Raw genomic sequence first — 20,422 nt, 5'->3', positions numbered from 1 at the left:
TGGAGTAGAGGTGGAGAAGGTGGATGAGTTTAAATACTTGGGATCAACAGTTCAGAGTAATGGTGAGTGTGGAAGAAAGGTGAAGAAGAGAGTACATGCAGGATGGAGTGGGTGGAGAAGAGTGTCAGGAGTGATTTGTGACAGACTAATACCAGTAAGAGTGAATGGGAAGGCCTACAAGAGGGTTGTGAAAACAGTTATGTTATATGATTTGGAGACAGTGGCATTGACAAAAAGCCAGGAGTCAGATCTGGATGAAGCAGAGCTAAAGATGTTAAGATTTGCACTGGGTGTAAAGAGGGTGGATAGAATTAGCAATAATTATATTAGAGGTTCAGCCCAGGTTGGAAGGTTTGGAGACAAAGCTAGAGAGGCAAGATTACTTTGGTTTGGACATGTGCTGAGGAGGGATGCAGAGTATATTTGGAAAAAGATGCTAAGGATGAAACTGCCGGGTAACAGGAAAAGAGGAAGGCCTAAGATAAGGTTTATGGATGTGGTGAGAGAGGACATGTAGGTGGTTGGTGTTACAAAGCAAGATGCAGAGGACAGGAAGAAATGGAAATAGATGATCCGCTGTGACCCCTAATGGGAGCAGCCGAAAGAAGAAGAAGCTGTCCAGACTAAGGCTTTCAAGTAGTACAACAGTAAAAGAAACACGTGCTTTGAGGATAAGAACCAATCAACACTCATTAATTACACATGTAGTTCAGCAGCCTCCAGTTACACTCTGTATTCAACCCCTAGGGGGAAAAGAATTAAGTTGTCACAATGAAACTGTATCTGTTGCATAACAATGCTTAACTTAAAACATCACTATCACACCGACAAACAGAACTGTGTGTAAGTAGTACTCCAGCCCACCATTGTTCCCATAGTGAAATGTATGAAAATGTACAGCCATAGACCTTAATGTGTATTACTACTGCTATCCCTCAAATGTTGTAACAGCCTAGGTTAAAACAATTCATACCTCTCCCCCATAAATTGTTGTACAAGGGCATATAACAATGTTTACATACACTGCCCTCTGGACTGTACAAGGTCACACATGTTTTGTCCAGCTGTAGCCCTCATATATATGGACACTACCCCACAATTTGTGTGGGAGTCCACAACATCACTGGAATGATGGCAGGAATGCCAGCACAACATAATCACAGGCCACTACATAACAACCTCTCACTGCAAGACATATGGACAAAGCCTGGTATATAGGTGGAGGACAGAGGCTGGAACACAGGGCCATATTTGCATTATTGCTCTTATACACTGTGAATGTTGCAAGAGTTACAGGATTGCATGCAACATACCCTTACTCAGGAATATGAAGTCAGAAACACAAATTAATGTTGCTATGTACTGATAGCACTTAACAGAGAGAATGCCACTGATATGTCAGGGACAAGACTTGTGCGGGGAACAGACAAAACATAGCAGCCAATCCTCTGGCCATCATGTGGGTAGGCCCACAGTTGAGAGCTATGCAGACAGACTGCATTCCATGCAAATCTAGCAGGTACTCACAAACCCTGTAAAACTAGCAGTATTCAATGCAGATAACAGCAATATTCACACTATCCGTAGGTCTGGAACAATATACAAATATGTAGTTTGCCCGTGTCTGCAAGTCCTGTTGTAAGAGGTATTACTACCTGATGTCTGTAACACTGCTGCCCACACACAGGACGGATGTCTCCCATACAGGAAAGGTAAAGGGACAATGCCCACATGATGTAGCCATTTATAGTAGTGGGTTGCCATGACATTGGTAATAGGAAGTACTACACAGCTGGTTGCATGCAATTAGCAAGTAGTGAGCACCAACTGGTGCAGAGGCCATCACCTGATCATGAGCATCACCTACAAAATCCATGAGAGAGAGAGAGAAAGAGAGAGAGAGAGAGAGAGAAGCATGTATACAGTATGGATGTAAATGAACGTACTTGTTCTGTAATGATGCAATAGATGATGTGGACAGATTTCTATGTGCCATCAAGACTTGTTGCTGTAATGATGTCCTGTTGAACAATCGCTAGGGACATAGTCTGTGGTCCTGTGGGCAGTGGGCCATACCTGTCAACTGTGCAGATCACCATTGAATGACAAGATGTAAGCCATCATAGTGTGTGTTCTGTAACTTAATACATGTATATTAGTGTGGCAAAGATCTGGTCGTGGAAGTAATGAAGTTATGATAGACACATGAGTTTCAGACCCCGCCACCTGCAGGACAGTCATGTTAACGTGACATGTATCATGCACAAACATCATAGGTTTGTAATAGGCTTACCTACAATCTGTCCCTATATATACCCCCTAATGTCAGGCTGTGTCCACATTTGACACTCTTCTGTTTTGTAGCAAGGCAGAACAGTGCAGCTGTGATATCTGAATGGGCTTTACATATATAAATATATATATATATATATATATATATATGTTATATTGGCCACTTGTTCCCAAAACATATTACTTTTTCTTTTAAGAAGAGAAAGAATTTAAAAGAATTATTAAATTATAATTTTGTGAAAGGGAATTATGTTAATAGTTGACCTTCTGGCACTTTTCATGTGGCCATTGTAGTATATGTGACAGGGTTAAGAATTTGAATATGATTAATGGTATAACATTTATCCCTACGTTATACTTTAATTGCAGATTGATAGGGGTAGTATATATTCTGGGTTGTTCTTGTGTTATTGTATGGTATATAGGACAAACTAAACGTATGGTTAGAACTCGGGTTCTAGAACATTTAAAAGATATTAGGAACCGTAGTGAAGTTAGTCCTGTTGCCTAACATTTCCTTACTAAACATGATGGCTCCCCCAGCAGTTTTAAAGTCTGTGTACTTGGTAAGCCTTTTTTAACTGTGGGGGGGGGACTATGTTAATAAATTACTTGAGTTAGAAAGTAGAATGATCTTAAAGTTTAAAACCTTGAAGCCCTTCGGTTTGAATCAGGAATTGGGTATTTAATAATTAATAATAATTGTATTATTCAACATTCAAATTCAATAATTATTCATTTATATTTATATAATTTTGTAGAGAAATATTGATGGAATTGTGAATCTAATTTATATAATATGTATTGTGTTACTTTAAATGTTTAACATGAACTAATTAATGAATGTAAGTTGTCTGTGTCAATTAGGGTGAATAAGTATATATACTAGCTTAAAATGTGAATGCATTGTGATCCATGGAGGCAAAAGGCTGAGGTACCAGATTGCTAACTGAATAAATAAGAAATACTGGTGATGTGCTAGTGATTTTGTGTTTTTTAAGTTTTAATGCTGTCTGTTTTCTTTGTGAGACTGCATTGCTTTGTTTAGCAGATGTCTTAGTGTTTGTGCTGTAAAATGCAAAATAAAACTTTCAAATGAAATCCAAATCATTGTAGAGGTAAAACAGTATGCACATTAGTGATTATGGTAAATGTGGGGAAATAGCCAAGTAATGGTTCATTGGAATGGCTGCAGGGGGGAGGCTCCATTCGATGAAGATTTTGTGAGGGTGAAGGGCGGCAAACTAAAAGACAGCCCTGGCTGAACTATACCTCTCAACTGTCCAGATTTTCACAGAATGAATAGATTTTTGCTTCTTATTTTTGGTTTGTTCCTCGTAAAGTTTGTGGTTTTCTGGCAAATCATTTAGGAACTACATCACTAAATAATGACAGACACTGAGTTTCAGACTTCATAACCTTCAGAAAAATGCATGCTAAAGCAAGACCTGTTATATTCTATCAACTGTCTCAGTTTATACAAGAGCAATTTTTAGTAATGTTTATATGTTCCCCCAATATATTTGGCCTTGTCCAGATTTCCTGCATTAACAGGTTGAGAGGTACATACAAATAAATTGCTTTATAGAATTAGGCATATCCAAACCTCTCAACTGTCCCTGATTTTGGCTCAAAATTTTGCTCTTCCCCTAATAATCCCTCCGCAAAATGGCAATTTTAGAAGAAAACGTGGAGGATTTACAATTAATAAATAACTGTAATAATCAGAGTTATAGAATACTTTTATTTCAGAAATGCATGTAGATTCTTATATTTTGTCAGCTGCTCAAGTTAGCAGTACTAATATTAAAAAAGTCACATTTTTGTTCCATTTTTCACAAAATTGTGCTTTTGGCAAATTAGTGGCAAATCATTAAAGAGTGAAGTTAGAAAATAATGACAGACATTTGAGTTTCAGATTTCATACCCTTCAGAAAATTCATACCAATGCAAGACCTACTACTCTATTATCTTTCTAAGTTTATAAGAGCAATATTTAAAAATTGCCCTTATTTTTGGGCCTTTGTCCCACTTCTATGTATGGCTTTGTCCAGATGTCTTGCTCTGAGGTTGAGAGGTATGACAAATGTGTCAGGGCCATCACAGTCAGCCAGAGATATTTCAAATTGTGACATACTTGTTGCACCCCACTCCCCCATGTAGTGACTCCGGATGTGTCCAAGCAAGGAAAGGAGCAGTTATGCAGTGTAAATCTGCAGAGTATCCCCCCATCCAAGGTAGACACAAGTACTACAATGGCTTTTCATCTGTCCTTGATTTTGCAGAATGTTTTGGTTTCTGTCATATTTTTATACTGTTGATGTATGCTTATTATTATTCAGAAAGTGCCTGTTGCTCTATGTTTAAGTAGCAATGCTTTAACGACCATCAGATAAGCTTGTCTGAGATTGTAAGATGCAAGTAAGCTTTGATAAGTATACTGTTAAAGAATAGCTAACATTGAAAGCCTTTCTGTTTTTGCCATGCAGAGAATACTTGCATAACTAGATAACGTATAAGCTTTGGATATTGAAATGCATATGACAGTATTTGTAATAAAGGACAGGATTACATTATTTTAAGAAGCTCATTACATTTGTTGGGGACTTGCCATCATCTTTGCAGGCTTTACCTGTAAACTAAACAGAATGCAAATCTATCATATGTGGCCAATAACCTGTGCATTAATCCTTTAAGCAATGTATCTTGAGCTTGTTTCTTGTTTGCTTTTCATTTTTTACTTTGATCATGTTTTCCCCATGAAACAAGTAGATAGTTGTTTTCAGGCAGCAGGTCTTTTTTGAATAAGAAACATTTTTACAAGTGGTGGTATCACAGAGATTGCTACTTTCAGCATGTTACTTGGTACTTTAAAGCTGAATATAAATTATAACTAGTGGTTTGAGATGAGTACTGCTTGTTTATCTTATACTTGATTTAGACTGGCATTCCAGTAATGTATTTAAAAAGTAATTTATTTTTTCATGCCTCTCAACCTTTTTGTTTCCATCTAGATATTAAATAAGCTGTCATACAGCTTGAGATATTTCTTTTTCTTCTACACTTCATTTTGTCTTGATTGGACTCTCATAATGACGGTTTGGCAATCAGGGCAGCATATTTAATTAAAGTTACAGTTTTTGTGGTTTGGGGCATAGCTCCTCCCCTTTCTAGTTGGCTGCACACCTTCCCATTGACCCCTCCCATTCAGCTGTCTCCTGCAGCCCCCCTTTGACTTGAAGTCACCAGCCACCACTGATCCCAGGTATGTGTCGGGCAAACATATAGGGGCTCTGAGCAGCAGAGCAAACATAACTGACACACATATACACATTCAGCAATGGCATGTACACCTGTGAGGTATGTTGTACAATACATGCCAGGGTGCTAAACAGGTGCACAGCAATACTATGTAAATGGGTGCAGTGTGTTACAGGGGAAGGGGTATCACCTGCTAACTCAAATCATGCATCACAGAGATGTATACTGTTGGTAACAGGGATTGAATATGGCTGCACTGCATGCTGTTGAGTGCCATATGCCATGCATGTCGACAGCTGGGTAATGAGAGGTCTGTGTGTAATATCTTGGTGCAACCTCACCAATTAGTGTGTGTGTGTGTGTGTGTGTGTGTGTGTGTGTGTGTGTGTGTGTGTGTGTGTGTGTGTGTGTGTGTGTGTGTGTGTGTTTAAGTGTATGTACAGTTAAGCAATGACGTACAAGTCTTAAAGTGCATTTCTTGTTTTCCCCTCACAGGTGGTGAGGTGAGTCAGGGTCCTTCCTGCAGGCAAACTGATGTTGGTGTCTATACAGACTCTGACAATGATGATAGGTATGGTGAGGCACAGGCAGAGTTGTCATGAGCTGAAGCTATGGCATCAGTTGACATCCCACTGTTATCCACCCCATCCCCACACACAGTCACATTGCCTATACATAACCCATCACCAGTGGCCATAGATGAGGGAAGGTTGATGGGTGGTGGCATGGGACAGGACAGTGCGGTGACTATGGAATGTGTCTGGACACAGCAGCCATAGCCAGATGCCCGGTGAGGTACCACACAGGCAGATGTACAGGGGTGCTCGTAGGAGAGCTGCTGGTTGTCATGCCCCAGGCAGACGTGCCACAGCTGGTGTCACCAGAAGCATGTTTCAGGCCATCATGGAGGCACAGATACGTATGGAATGTTATACCCGCAGGGTCTGAGGCTCCGAGGGCTACTTATTCTGCTGTTTTTGACAATATCCATGACCTTGCAGGTGCCCAACATTATTTTGCAGAGGTCCTGGATAGACGGTTGGGTGAGATGGTGGGAATCCTCGACCATGCAAGGTCTGTTCTTGAGCATATGGTGGGAGTAGTGCGGCAGCCACATGGACATAGGTCTGCAACACTAACAGGTGGAGGTCAGCGTGGATGTGCTTCAAGTCAGAGCTGCTCCCATAGTGGCAGTATCAGCACCAGCACTGCAAGAGGAGGCACTGTCCACACAACAACATAGCAGGCCACATGCACATGGCCCTGGCCAGTCCCAAGAGGGACCCAGATCCAGCGGACATATGTCATCATCAGGGGAGAGTACCATATCTGGCCTTGTACCTGATAGTGCCAGTTGAACCCTTGGCAGGCACAGTTCTTGTGTCCATGGCCGGAGATGGTGAGCTGCACACCCTGCCAGGTACAGTCTGCAGCTGTCATACAGACCCCTGTGTAGGGCTCCCAGATGACAGAACTGTGTGCATGCATACATAAACATCACCAACACGGCTAAGGCAACCCCATACCTACACACACTACATCTGCACAGCCCAATTAATAATGAAATCCCCTAACACACACACACATGATGTCAACCAAATGGCACAGCCTAGGTCTCTGGCAAACCCACAACACACCCTGTGCATATGATGATACCGGTGCCATATCTCTGTCATCCATAGCATTGATATTAAGAAAAAAGCACCTGGAGAACATCAGTCAATCTACTTTCTATTATGAAAATAGAATGTCCACAAATTTGTAACAGCAAACCAATCCAACCTTTATTGTAAAAGTAGATAATCTACAAAGTTATTGACCTAGGTTTCGTCCTCACAACAGGACTTTATCAGAACAGTTAAAAACTCATATACATTCCTTTTTATGTGTCTCCACCCAGTACACCAATTAATTTCCCTCCAAATTATTTAAAGCAACATGACCATATTCTCTCAAAACATCCTAAAAATGCATTCAGCATATTATTTATATAAATAAAATTATTGATAAAATACTTTGAATATTTTGTTTTTCTATAAATATAAAATTCATAATATGATTATCATTCCATTTAATACATGCATATAAGAATTATAAAATTATAATTCTAAAATAATAACTATGACACCCCAAATCGACATACTAACCTAAACTAATCCGGTGTTAGCTTAGCCACCTACCTTCCCAGTGTATTTTTTTAACTTCAGTATAGGAGCAATGCTAACACTATCATTAATTCCCGGATAGTTATGGGCATCCAGCCTAAGTTGCCATTTGAGTTCATATATATCTAGATGGACTTCTAATACCTTACCCTGAATGTCATTTTTAATTTGTTGAATTACACAACATTTTAAATAATGCTCTGGATATTCAGCAATATGTCTGGCAAGGGCATTGGTGGATTTAAGATGCCTGATGTCCAAAACATGTTAGTTAATTCTTTCCCTAAAGTGTCTGAAAGTTTTTCCCACATAAAATGTAGGACATGCCTCACATTTGGCTAAATACACTACATTTTGAGGGTAACAGTTATAATGCCCCATTAAGGTAATAAAATAATTATTCACTTTGATGTTTTTACCCATCTCCATAATGTGTTTGCATGTGCTGCATCTGCCACATTTAAAGTTACCCATCATTCTCCCAGCATTAGATGGCTGTTGATGGGACCCCTTCTCCAAGATCTCTTTGAAGGATTTGTCCTTCTGAAACTCAAACCTGGGGACACCACCCATCTTACTTTCTACATTCTTGTCTAACTGTAAGATGGCCCAGTTTTTCTTTACCATCCACTTGAACCATTCTGAATCCTGGTTATAAATAGTGATGAATAATAAACCTTCACCTTTATTTTTTAATTCTACTTTATCAATATTAACTGCCAATAAATTAGAAACTTGCCCAGCAGTCTCTATCAGGATCACCTTATACATACCATTATTCCTTTTCCGAATAATTTCTTCCCTAACATCCATACTTAGGGTCTCTGGATATCCCCTTCTTTTAAACATAGTGATCATAAATTCCAATTCTGTAAGGAACTCCTGGTCATTACTGACCATCCTGGCCACCCTCACAATCTGACCCTTAACAATGGACCTTTTCTGATGGTGAGGGTGCCAGCTGTTGTAATCCAAATATGAATTGGAAAAGATGATTTTTCTATAGATGCTGGATTTCAAACATTTCAATTCCCTATCTATTGTCAATTTGATATCTAAATATGTTATCATTTCTGCACTGTACTGATAAGTGAATTTTAAATAGTCCACTGTGCTAGTAATGTAGTTCAAAAATGCCTTCAACTACTCACAATTTCTTTCCCAGATGATAAAAATGTTGTCCAGGAAATGTGTGTATTGTTTAATGTACTTGTTGGGCACATTGAATTACATATTCCTGTTCCCAAAAGGACATTATGTAATTGGAAAAAATGGGGGCACAAGCGGCCCTCATCGCTACACCAGTAACTTGTTTATAAAAATGCCCTTTGAAATTCAAGAAATTATTGTATAATACTGCTTCCTTCAGGGTGATAAATGCATTCACTTGGTCTTGATCATACAGGCCCATCTTTATCAGTTGACACTCTAACCGACTTAATCCAATTTCATGTGGAATAACCGAAAATAGATTACAAATGTCAATTGTAACTAACATGGTGTTATCAGTAATAGCTATTGTATTTAATTTTCCTAAAAAATTCCAAGAATCCTTGGTAATATATCCAAAGGTACCTAGACCTTTTTGCATATAATAATCCAGATATTGACTCATGAAGCATGTCTTGCTTCATTTGCCATCCACTGTAGGCCTGAATTTAACATCATCAAGGTCTTTATGCAATTTGGGAATCCCAAATATCCCGCTTACTACTGGATTGGGATTCCTCAAAAAATCACATTCTGTTTAGGTTATTTGCCCCTGAAAAAGCATGTCTTCAATCATTTGATCAAGCTTCATATATGCCACATTAATTTCATTAATGCTACTTTCCTCAAAGTTGTCTTCCATTAACATACTTATCATAGCATCTATATAATCATTTTTGTCAACCACCACAGCACCATTACCTTTATCAGGTCTTATTATACGCACCCCTTTGTTGTCAGCTAACTCACCTAATAACTTGTATTCATTCAGGGACAGATTAGTGTACCCATCATTTTTTGATTTCTCAAAATGTTCCCTTATATCTAACTCACAGTTTTTTTCAAATAGACCAACCATTTGATTGCTTGCGGGATTAAGTTTACTGGCTTTGACCAAACCACTTTGTTCCTAATTGGTCCCTTTGTTAGGAAACCACATCCTAATAATCATTTTGTGTGCAAATAGTTTCAAATCAATTAGCATTGTTGATAGTGTCCCCTTTCTACATGGCACAAATGTGAAACCTTTTGATAGAAAGTTTGCATGCCCAGCGTCCAGTTTCATCTTTGAATAATTGTATACTTTATAATCACCAAAAGTGTTAATAACTATTTCTGGATTTTTCAAAACATTAAAACTGAACATTTCTTGATTTTCTTCAGAAATCTCATTTGATGTCACGCTTTCAATATTAATCATATCCTCAGATGCTCTCTCTCTCTATATATATATATATATATATATATATATATATATATATATATATATATATAAGAAAAAACAGCACTGTGGTGCAGGCAAACGGGTCCTCCAAAAAGACTAGTATCCAATGTAAAAAATATATAGGAGGCACCACACCAAGGCAGGTACAGATAAAGTTTAATCCACAAACAAGATACAGACAATGGTGAGCACTTTCGTAGCCAGAGCTACTTCATCAGACAGTTGAAAATCATTGCTTATTCATATTTAAAAGTTACCAGCAACCAATCAGAACCAAATTTCAATTAAAACAATACAAAGCTGTTAAGCTATTAATTAAAACAATATAATAATCATGCTTAAAATAACAAATCTAATCTATAGTTCTAGAATAAGCCTATAAAATGTACTTAAAATCACATTTAAAATGTTATCTGCATAGTGGTTTATGAATATGTACAGGTTTAATAGAAACTTTGTCATTTAGGCCCCTGCCTATATTAGCCAGCATTTTAATGATCCATTCAAGTTCTTTATTCTCTACCATGTTCTTTATAGGACCACCTCTACATCCCATTTTGACTTTCCCTACTACCATAAATTTAAAGGTGTGTGTCATGTCTGATACCAACACGTGTCTTGCTAGGGCATTAGTCTCTGCCCTCCTGTAAATATCATAGACATGCTCCCTGATCCTATAACGAAACCTTTGTGTAGTCATACTTATATAAAATGAACAACATACATTACAGTGAGCTAAATATACGATATTTGTGGTGTTACAGTTAGCTGCTAGTTTAAAATAACCAGTCTTCCTTCTATCTGGATGTTCAAAGTATCCTCTCTCATCAATATATGTACAATAGTTGCAAGAGTTACATGGAAAGGTTCCATGATTATGTATTGTAGGTTCAATATTCAACTCATGACCATATCTAGGTCCACATAAAAGCCTCTTAATGGATTTCTTGTTTTTATATGCATATCTGGGGTTATCTCCTACTAATGTTTTAACCCTGTCATCTGATCGAAGTATATTCCAATTTCTGGAATAAATCTCCTGTAACATCCAAATGTTACTAGCATACATAACTGAAATCCTCATGGAATTCGTTTGTGTAGTTTTTTGTTCAATTTATTTATTTTATTTTAGCAGGAAAATTAGCGTATAGAAGGTGAACAAGGCAGTATCATCCAAAAACACAAGTAGTCGGTGCAGATAAAATGCAATCCTCTCCACCAATGAACCACTCTTCAAACGATACGGCTGTAATAACAAAGGCAGCTTTATTGAGTAAGCGCTTTCACCTACACGGCTTCTTCAGACTCACATACAAACATAGCTAAAATACAGTTAATATTCTCTTAAAGGCGGGAAAAATGCAATTAAACAATTACAATAGTTAAAAGAATAATGCATGACTCATTCCTAACATATTAAAAGCAAGTTAAAAAGCATATAATACTTAAAAATGCTTCCCAAATAACCATAATAAATCATATAAAAGGAGTAGAAAAATACCTAAGTTAATGCTGTAAAATCTTACTAAACATGTAAAGCCAAAGAAGTCTCTATGAATAGACCAATGAGAAACAAAATATAACTAAATGCTGATTAGTGAGCCTTCAGTTTTCTCATTTTAAGGAATGGTCTAACAGAGATCTTAGCATTTAGACCTGGTGGAACATCAGATCTCAATTTCATAATCCACATGTTTTCTCTACTCTCAGTGTGTGTTTTAATATCACCACCTCTGACATTAGCATTAACATGTTCAACTATTCTAAATGTAAAAGTGTGGTGGATGCCAAGTTCAGATGTATGCTTGGCCAATGCATTGCTAGTATGCCCCATCCTGATGCTGTATAGATGTTCCCTTATACGATCTTTAAAGCATCTGTTGGTCTTCCCTATATAGAAAGACCCACAGAAGGAGCAATTAGCAAGATAAATGACATTTCTAGTCGAACAATTACCATTAACTCTGAAGAAATATTGACGTGAACTAGAGGGATGAGTGAACAAGGTACTAGAATTGATATAGATGCAAAAATTGCAACTACCACAACGGCGTGTGCCAGGTTGTTGGATACAATAGCTGATCATACCTTTGTCACATATTAATCTTTTTAAATTCTTCTTATTCCTATATCTGAAATGAGGAGCTTCACCTAACGTTTCTCTTAGGTGAGAATCAACCATCAAGACATTCCAATGACTCCTCACTACTTCCTTAATAACACCAACATCTTTGGTAAAGAAGACTGAGAAAGCCCCTGTACTAAGTGCAGTATTGTCTGTCCTGGTGTCTCTGTTAGTTGTGTCTAATATATTCATCCTATCAGAGAAATATGGTGCTGCTGTATTTAATCTCAGATCACTAAGGCCTTCAATGCCTTTTGAGAAATCATTCGATCTGTAACCTCGCTGTATCAATCTCTGGTTTAAGATACCAAGATCTTGTTTGAACCCTGTGGTGGTAGGATTATACCTAGAGGCTCTCAAGGCCTGTCCCTTCACTATATTATTAAAAACATAGTGAGGGTGCATACTAGAGCGATGTAAAATCGTGTTCTTATGGCAAATCTTCCTAAAAACCCCTGTGTTAATCAGCCCACTAGATAACTTCTCAACAAAGACATCTAAAAACGATATCTTAGTGTTAGATATTTCATAGGTAAATTTAAGATAAGTAGTGGAAGCATTGATATATGACACAAAGTCATGTAGCTCTTCAATAGATCCCCCCCACAAAAAGAAGAGATCATCTACAAAGCGTCTGTAGAATAAAACATGTTCCACAAACGCTGATGATTCATACATAACTTCATGCTCCCATTCAGCCATGAATAAGTTGGCGTAGCTATTGGCACAAGAAGTGCCCATAGCTACGCCATCTCGCTGTAAGAAACATCTTCCTTGAAAATAAAATATATTGTTAGACAGAACTAACTGCAGCAATGACATCAATAAATTAATTTTGATGTCAGGCATATTGGATACCCGTGTTAAATGACGGCCCACTTTGTCTATACCCACCTGGTTAGGAATTACAGTAAACAAAGATTGGACATCCATTGTTACAAACAAGAAATCAATTGTGTCTGATATGTTGTTAAGACTACTGTAAAGGTCCAGTAGGAATTGTTTCGTGTCCTTCAAAATGTAAGGGTTGCTATCCACTACAGGTCTCAAATGACTTTCAAGATAAATCGAAGACGGCTCTGTTATCCACCCTCTGCCTGCCACAATTGGTCTCAGAGGGGGGTCTCTTAGATCTTTGTGTATTTTAGGCAATCCGTTAATTAAAGGGATCATTGGTGTAGGTACATCTAAGAATAGAAAAAGGGAATTATCTATCATATTACTATTCAGTAGACCTAATAGAAACATGTGGACCTTGTGTGAGTAAAACTGTACCATATTGAGAGGTAGGGGCTGATAGAAATGTTGATTGCCTAGCATGGAAAACATCCTATTAACATAATCTTCAGTGTCCATCACAACAATGCCACCTCCCTTGTCTGCTGGCCTGATGGATAGTGAAGGGTCCCTGCTTAGTTCATGTAAGGCACACCTCTCTGAAAAACTCAAATTGTGTTTAGTGTGAGGGCGTTTATGATGAGTGTCCCTCAATTTATATAAGTCATCCTCAACCAGCTTGCTGAAAGCTGCTAAAAGTGGATGCGGTTGTGGTGTAAAAACACTAGGTCTTTGGAAACGTGTACTATTCATGAAGTTACTATTATTGCCAAAAGTTGACCGTAAAGATAAATTCCTTACATATAATTTAAAATCTCGTAGCGTCTCTTCAAATACACTACATGTAGTAGGTATAAAGGACAAGCCTTTAGACAAAACAGATAGTTCATCAGTTGTTAGTACATGGGAAGAAAGATTGAAAACTAAGTCTTCCCCTTCCCATTGCCTTCCCACATCTTCTTTATGTTCTTGTTCGGGAGACATTCTGATGACAGTTTCCGTTTCTGTCTCCCTCTGCTCTGTGATCTCATCCTCCCTAACCTCTGATCTTCCCTGATAGGAAAAGGGTGGGATGAGTTAAAAACCTGAGCGACAGTGGTATTAGAGATATTGGTAGACACACAATTCACATTCTGGGAAGTTGTTTTATAGGAATTACTGTTTTTACTGCGTACGACTGGTACAGGAATAGGAACTGTATCTAAGGGACTATTCGTCTCATGTGATACTATTATTACATCAGAAGTACAAGTAGTTCCTTCTTTATTATTAACATTAGTGTCCTGTAAATTATTAGATATAACACTTGTAGAAGTCATAGGATAATCAGTCACAGTAAAGGGAACAATGTCTTTTGTCGAGTCCTTCCTGGTAACAGTAGTCAACTGTTCACTGTTAACTCTCGATAGATAGGATAGGATAGGGTACTCTCCTATAAAACAACTTCCCAGAATGTGAATTGTGTTTCTACCAATATCTCTAATACCACAACCGCATCCACTTTTAGCAGCTTTCAGCAAGCTGGTTGAGGAGGTGGCATTGTTGTGATGGACACTGAAGATTATGTTAATAGGATGTTTTCCATGCTAGGCAATCAACATTTCTATCAGCCCCTACCTCTCAATATGGTACAGTTTTACTCACACAAGGTCCACATGTTTCTATTAGGTCTACTGAATAGTAATATGATAGATAATTCCCTTTTTCTATTCTTAGATGTACCTACACCAATGATCCCTTTAATTAACGGATTGCCTAAAATACACAAAGATCTAAGAGACCCCCCTCTGAGACCAATTGTGGCAGGCAGAGGGTGGATAACAGAGCCGTCTTCGATTTATCTTGAAAGTCATTTGAGACCTGTAGTGGATAGCAACCCTTACATTTTGAAGGACACGAAACAATTCCTACTGGACCTTTACAGTAGTCTTAACAACATATCAGACACAATTGATTTCTTGTTTGTAACAATGGATGTCCAATCTTTGTTTACTGTAATTCCTAACCAGGTGGGTATAGACAAAGTTGGCTGTCATTTAACATGGGTATCCAATATGCCTGACATCAAAATTAATTTATTGATGTCATTGCTGAAGTTAGTTCTGTCTAACAATATATTTTATTTTCAAGGAAGATGTTTCTTACAGCGAGATGGCGTAGCTATGGGCACTTCTTGTGCCAATAGCTACGCCAACTTATTCATGGCTGAATGGGAGCATGAAGTTATGTATGAATCATCAGCGTTTGTGGAACATGTTTTATTCTACAGACGCTTTGTCGATGATCTCTTCTTTTTGTGGGGGGGATCTATTGAAGAGCTACATGACTTTGTGTCATATATCAATGCTTCCACTACTTATCTTAAATTTACCTATGAAATATCTAACACTAAGATATCGTTTTTAGATGTCTTTGTTGAGAAGTTATCTAGTGGGCTGATTAACACAGGGGTTTTTAGGAAGATTTGCCATAAGAACACGATTTTACATCACTCTAGTATGCACCCTCACTATGTTTTTAATAATATAGTGAAAGGACAGGCCTTGAGAGCCTCTAGGTATAATCCTACCACCACAGGGTTCAAACAAGATCTTGGTATCTTAAACCAGAGATTGATACAGCGAGGTTACAGATCGAATGATATCTCAAAAGGCATTGAAGGCCTTAGTGATCTGAGATTAAATACAGCAGCACCATATTTCTCTGATAGGATGAATATATTAGACACAACTAACAGAGACACCAGGACAGACAATACTGCACTTAGTACAGGGGCTTTCTCAGTCTTCTTTACCAAAGATGTTGGTGTTATTAAGGAAGTAGTGAGGAGTCATTGGAATGTCTTGATGGTTGATTCTCACCTAAGAGAAACGTTAGGTGAAGCTCCTCATTTCAGATATAGGAATAAGAAGAATTTAAAAAGATTAATATGTGACAAAGGTATGATCAACCCACGCTATTGTATCCAACAACCTGGCACACGCCGTTGTGGTAGTTGCAATTTTTGCATCTATATCAATTCTAGTACCTTGTTCACTCATCCCTCTAGTTCACGTCAATATTTCTTCAGAGTTAATGGTAATTGTTCGACTAGAAATGTCATTTATCTTGCTAATTGCTCCTTCTGTGGGTCTTTCTATATAGGGAAGACCAACAGATGCTTTAAAGACCGTATAAGGGAACATCTATACAGCATCAGGATGGGGCATACTAGCAATGCATTGGCCAAGCATACATCTGAACTTGGCATCCACCACACTTTTACATTTAGAATAGTTGAACATGTTAATGCTAATGTCAGAGGTGGTGATATTAAAACACACACTGAGAGTAGAGAAAACATGTGGATTATGAAATTGATATCTGATGTTCCACCAGGTCTAAATGCTAAGATCTCTGTTAGACCATTCCTTAAAATGAGAAAACTGAAGGCTCACTAATCAGCATTTAGTTATATTTTGTTTCTCGTTGGTCTATTCATAGAGACTTCTTTGGCTTTACATGTTTAGTAAGATTTTACAGCATTAACTTAGGTATTTTTCTACTCCTTTTATATGATTTATTATGGTTATTTGGGAAGCATTTTTAAGTATTATATGCTTTTTAACTTGCTTTTAATATGTTAGGAATGAGTCATGCATTATTCTTTTAACTATTGTAATTGTTTAATTGCATTTTTCCTGCCTTTAAGAGAATATTAACTGTATTTTAGCTATGTTTGTATGTGAGTCTGAAGAAGCCGTGTAGGTGAAAGCGCTTACTCAATAAAGCTGCCTTTGTTATTACAGCCGTATCGTTTGAAGAGTGGTTCATTGGTGGAGAGGATTGCATTTTATCTGCACCGACTACTTGTGTTTTTGGATGATACTGCCTTGTTCACCTTCTATACGCTAATTTTCCTGCTATTACATTTCATTTTCCTGTTAGAAGGTGTTTACTCCGTTTTCCTTTTTTATCTTTTATTTATTTTATTTTATTTATTTATTTACATTTGTTGACTGGGCTAGTCTAGCTGGATACATATCCCTTTTCAGTAGAGGCCCAAGGAGAAAAGCTCCAACATGAGTAAATTAATAGATTCAAAATATTCTAAAAATGACTAGTTTCACATTACATAATAAGACATGATAAGAAAAAATTAATAAATTGTGAACAATGTAAGGTTTCATTAGAGTAGAAGTAAAAAATAAACAAGTCTTAATGCTTTAGTAGGGTTCATGTGAAGTCAATCAAAATCTAAAGCATTAGAACATTAGCAAAACTTTGTTATAGTGTTGTTCATAAGATATGGGAGGGTAATTGTTAAGGAAGCAAGAGAAAAGGAAACAGGGGAGGGGAGAGAAGAAAAGTAGATTCAAATACCTGATTTGGACTGGAGAAATAAGGTTTCCCTGTACTATTCCTAATGGATTGTGTATTGGATGTGATGGGTTTAATTTCCTTGTTCCTATACCCTCTCTCATGAAATCTCCCTTCTAGTTGGTGCAATTCACTTACAAATTTCTCATCTTTGGCTGTTACCCTAGATGTCCTTAGTACTTGCCCTTTTATCACATTCCTAAGCACATGCTGGGGGTGCACACTCTGTCTGTGTACATAAGTGTTTCTATAACATTCTTTACGAAAAATCTCAGTATAGAATTTACCTGTATTGGCTCTAGTAATACTGACATCTAAAAATTCAACACATTTATTTGAACTATGTGCTGTAAACCACAGAAAATGTGAGCTATTATTTATATCCCTCAGGAAGTGTTGTAGTGCCGATGCTCCTCCTTAGCATAATAGAAAGAGGTCATCTAGAAACCTTCAATAAAAAATTATTTCCTCAGACCATATTCCAGCAAGAATATTTAGTGATTCCCATTTAGCCATAACCAGGTTGGCGTAGTTGTTGGCACAAGAAGTGTCCATAGCTACGCCACCATTTTGTCTGTAAGTGTTATGTTCAAACAGTAGTATATAGTAAAGTTGATGATACTACTCTAATTCAAGCACAAAATGAATTTCAGACATTATTGAAGAAGGGGGTTAGGTTACATTATTTTACCGTTACTGATGTGACAAACAAATTTATAATTAAGGAAAACGCAGTGGCTAAGTTTTTTTTTTGCATTCCCAAAATTCACAAAAGTTTAACACAACCTCCAGGACGCCAAATAGTGTCAGCAAAAGGTTATTTTACTCAAAACTTAAGTTGTTTTCTACATGAATTTTTGTTGAAAGAAGTATTAAAATTGCCATCATATATTAAAGATTCCTTTGATTTTTTTTCTAAAAATAGAAGGAATAGTATGGACAGAGGACATGTATTTTATAACAGCAGATGTAGTCAGTTTGTATACAAATATAACAAACATAAAACACAATTCCAAAAAGGAAAAACAACTTGTAAGTAAAAAAATAAAAAAGCCACTAAGGAGGAATCAGTAGTCCAGTGCGGTAAAAGTCAATTTATTAACAAAATGACTAAGTGCTTTCACCAGTAATAAGCTGGCTTCTTCAGAGTCATTTAAATAAACATAACAGCCCCTTATATAGTACAAGCAGTAAAATGATTGGTGCAACCAAATCTAAATGTCCATTGTGAAATTAATTACAAACAAGGATGCAGATCATTTCAGTGCATTCAAAGTTAAAAACCTTAAAAATGAATATTTAACTAGTCTCATGAGCAGTAAAAAAAAAAAAAAATATATATATATATATATATATATATATATATATATATATATATATATATATACATGTATTATTAGTTCACCTTAGATACATTAAACAATCAGAACAAAACATATCAAGAACAAAACTATTATTTTGTTTTGTTCTATAGTTATTTTTACAAAATAAATAATGACTTAACTTAATGTGAAATCTGATTTCACATTAAGTTAATTCATTATTTATTTTGTAAAAATAACTATAGAACAAAACAGAATTTTACTTTCTCAAATAGAATTGAGAATTTAATTCCAAAGAGGACTGAATTTAAAAGATTTCTTAGTTCATAGTAGATATTCCAAACCTAAGCAGAGAATTATGAAAAGTTTGACAGAATTAGGAACTTTCCTGTGTGGAAAATGTTCCATTTGTCAGTATATTACAACTAGTTTTGACAAAATAGAAGGAAAAAAATTTGAGACTCAGGGTACTTATACTTGCATAAGCAGAAGGATAATTTATGCTATAGGTTGTTCGTGTGGAAAATATTATATAGGTGAAACCAAAAGGAGTTTAGGTGAAAGAATAAAGGAACACGTAAGAGATATCAAGAAGAATAAGATTATAAGTCCCATAGCGGAACATTTTAATAGGGTACATTTGGGAGATGTTAAGAATTTGAAGGTAACAGTTTTGGAACAAGTCTCACAGCAGTATGGAAGCATAGAAATGTTGAAGCAGTTATTAAGGAAAAAATAATCTATTTTTATTATAAAATACAATACCTTACAACCAAATGGTTTGAATAAGGAATGTAATTGGCAGAGCTTTGTTTAATGTTGTTTTAACTTTAAGAAGAGTATGAGTTTAATTTTAGTAAATTGAATGTAATTGATTAATTGATGGAAGTGATATGATGTTAACATATAAAATGAGAGGTTTTAGTAGAAGAAATTTTTACTCTGTAAAGGCTGATTGTGGCCGAGGCACTAAGAGAATTTTATAGTGGCATTAAACGTTTGGTGAACGGAAGAACTATATTTCACTGGTCTTTTTTCTTCGTTGTGTGATTTTCAGGATCTGTTTTGGTGGTTTTACAATAAACATGTTATTCTCCAGTATAGTTTCCACCAAGTAACAGAGGAGGTCTACCATTCTAGAGCCATACATTCCATCTTCCTTTAAATATTGATGTAAAAATTCCAGTCCCACCATATTAGGTATTACAGTAAAAAGGGGTTGCACATCCAAAGTTACAATTAAGCAGCCATTGTTGGTATAAAACCGTTAGTAAATGCATGCAGCTCTACTAAAAAAGTGTCTCTAAGGATAGAGTTGTTCCTTGCCAGTACAGGTTTCAAATGGTGTTCTACATATATAGATAGTGGCTCTGTACACCACCCTTGTCCTGTCACTATTGGTCTCATGGGTGAATTGAGAGCATGATTATGTATCTTGGGTAGTCCCTGTATTGTCCTGTCACTATTGGTCTCATGGGTGAATTGAGAGCATGATTATGTATCTTGGGTAGTCCCTGTATCATTGGTATGATAGGATCATCCACAATGAAATAGTTGTATAGGTCCATGGTGATCTAGCCACACTGCATGCATTCAAATAGGTCATTGCACATCCTGCAAATGTATT

At 36.8% G+C, this 20,422-nt stretch overlaps 1 protein-coding gene across 1 annotated transcript in view; it reads right to left on the bottom strand.

Annotated features, from left to right (window-relative positions):
• Positions 1-8,618, bottom strand: part of LOC122815288 — a gene marked incomplete at its 3' end in the record, with an annotated part of 15,458 nt that extends 6,840 nt beyond the window's left edge. The window contains exon 1 of the mRNA XM_044087654.1: positions 8,138-8,618. Coding sequence (XP_043943589.1) covers positions 8,138-8,618 — 481 coding nt within the window. The remainder of the gene's footprint in view (positions 1-8,137) is intronic.
• Positions 8,619-20,422: the final 11,804 nt, after the last annotated feature.

This window comes from Protopterus annectens, chromosome 1.part1 (assembly GCF_019279795.1).
Source record: "Protopterus annectens isolate FY-2018-M chromosome 1.part1, PAN1.0, whole genome shotgun sequence".
NCBI classification, from domain to species: Eukaryota; Metazoa; Chordata; order Ceratodontiformes; family Protopteridae; genus Protopterus; species Protopterus annectens.
The sequence above is the reverse complement of the archived record's forward strand: the minus strand, read 5'-3'. Positions and strand labels throughout refer to the sequence as shown.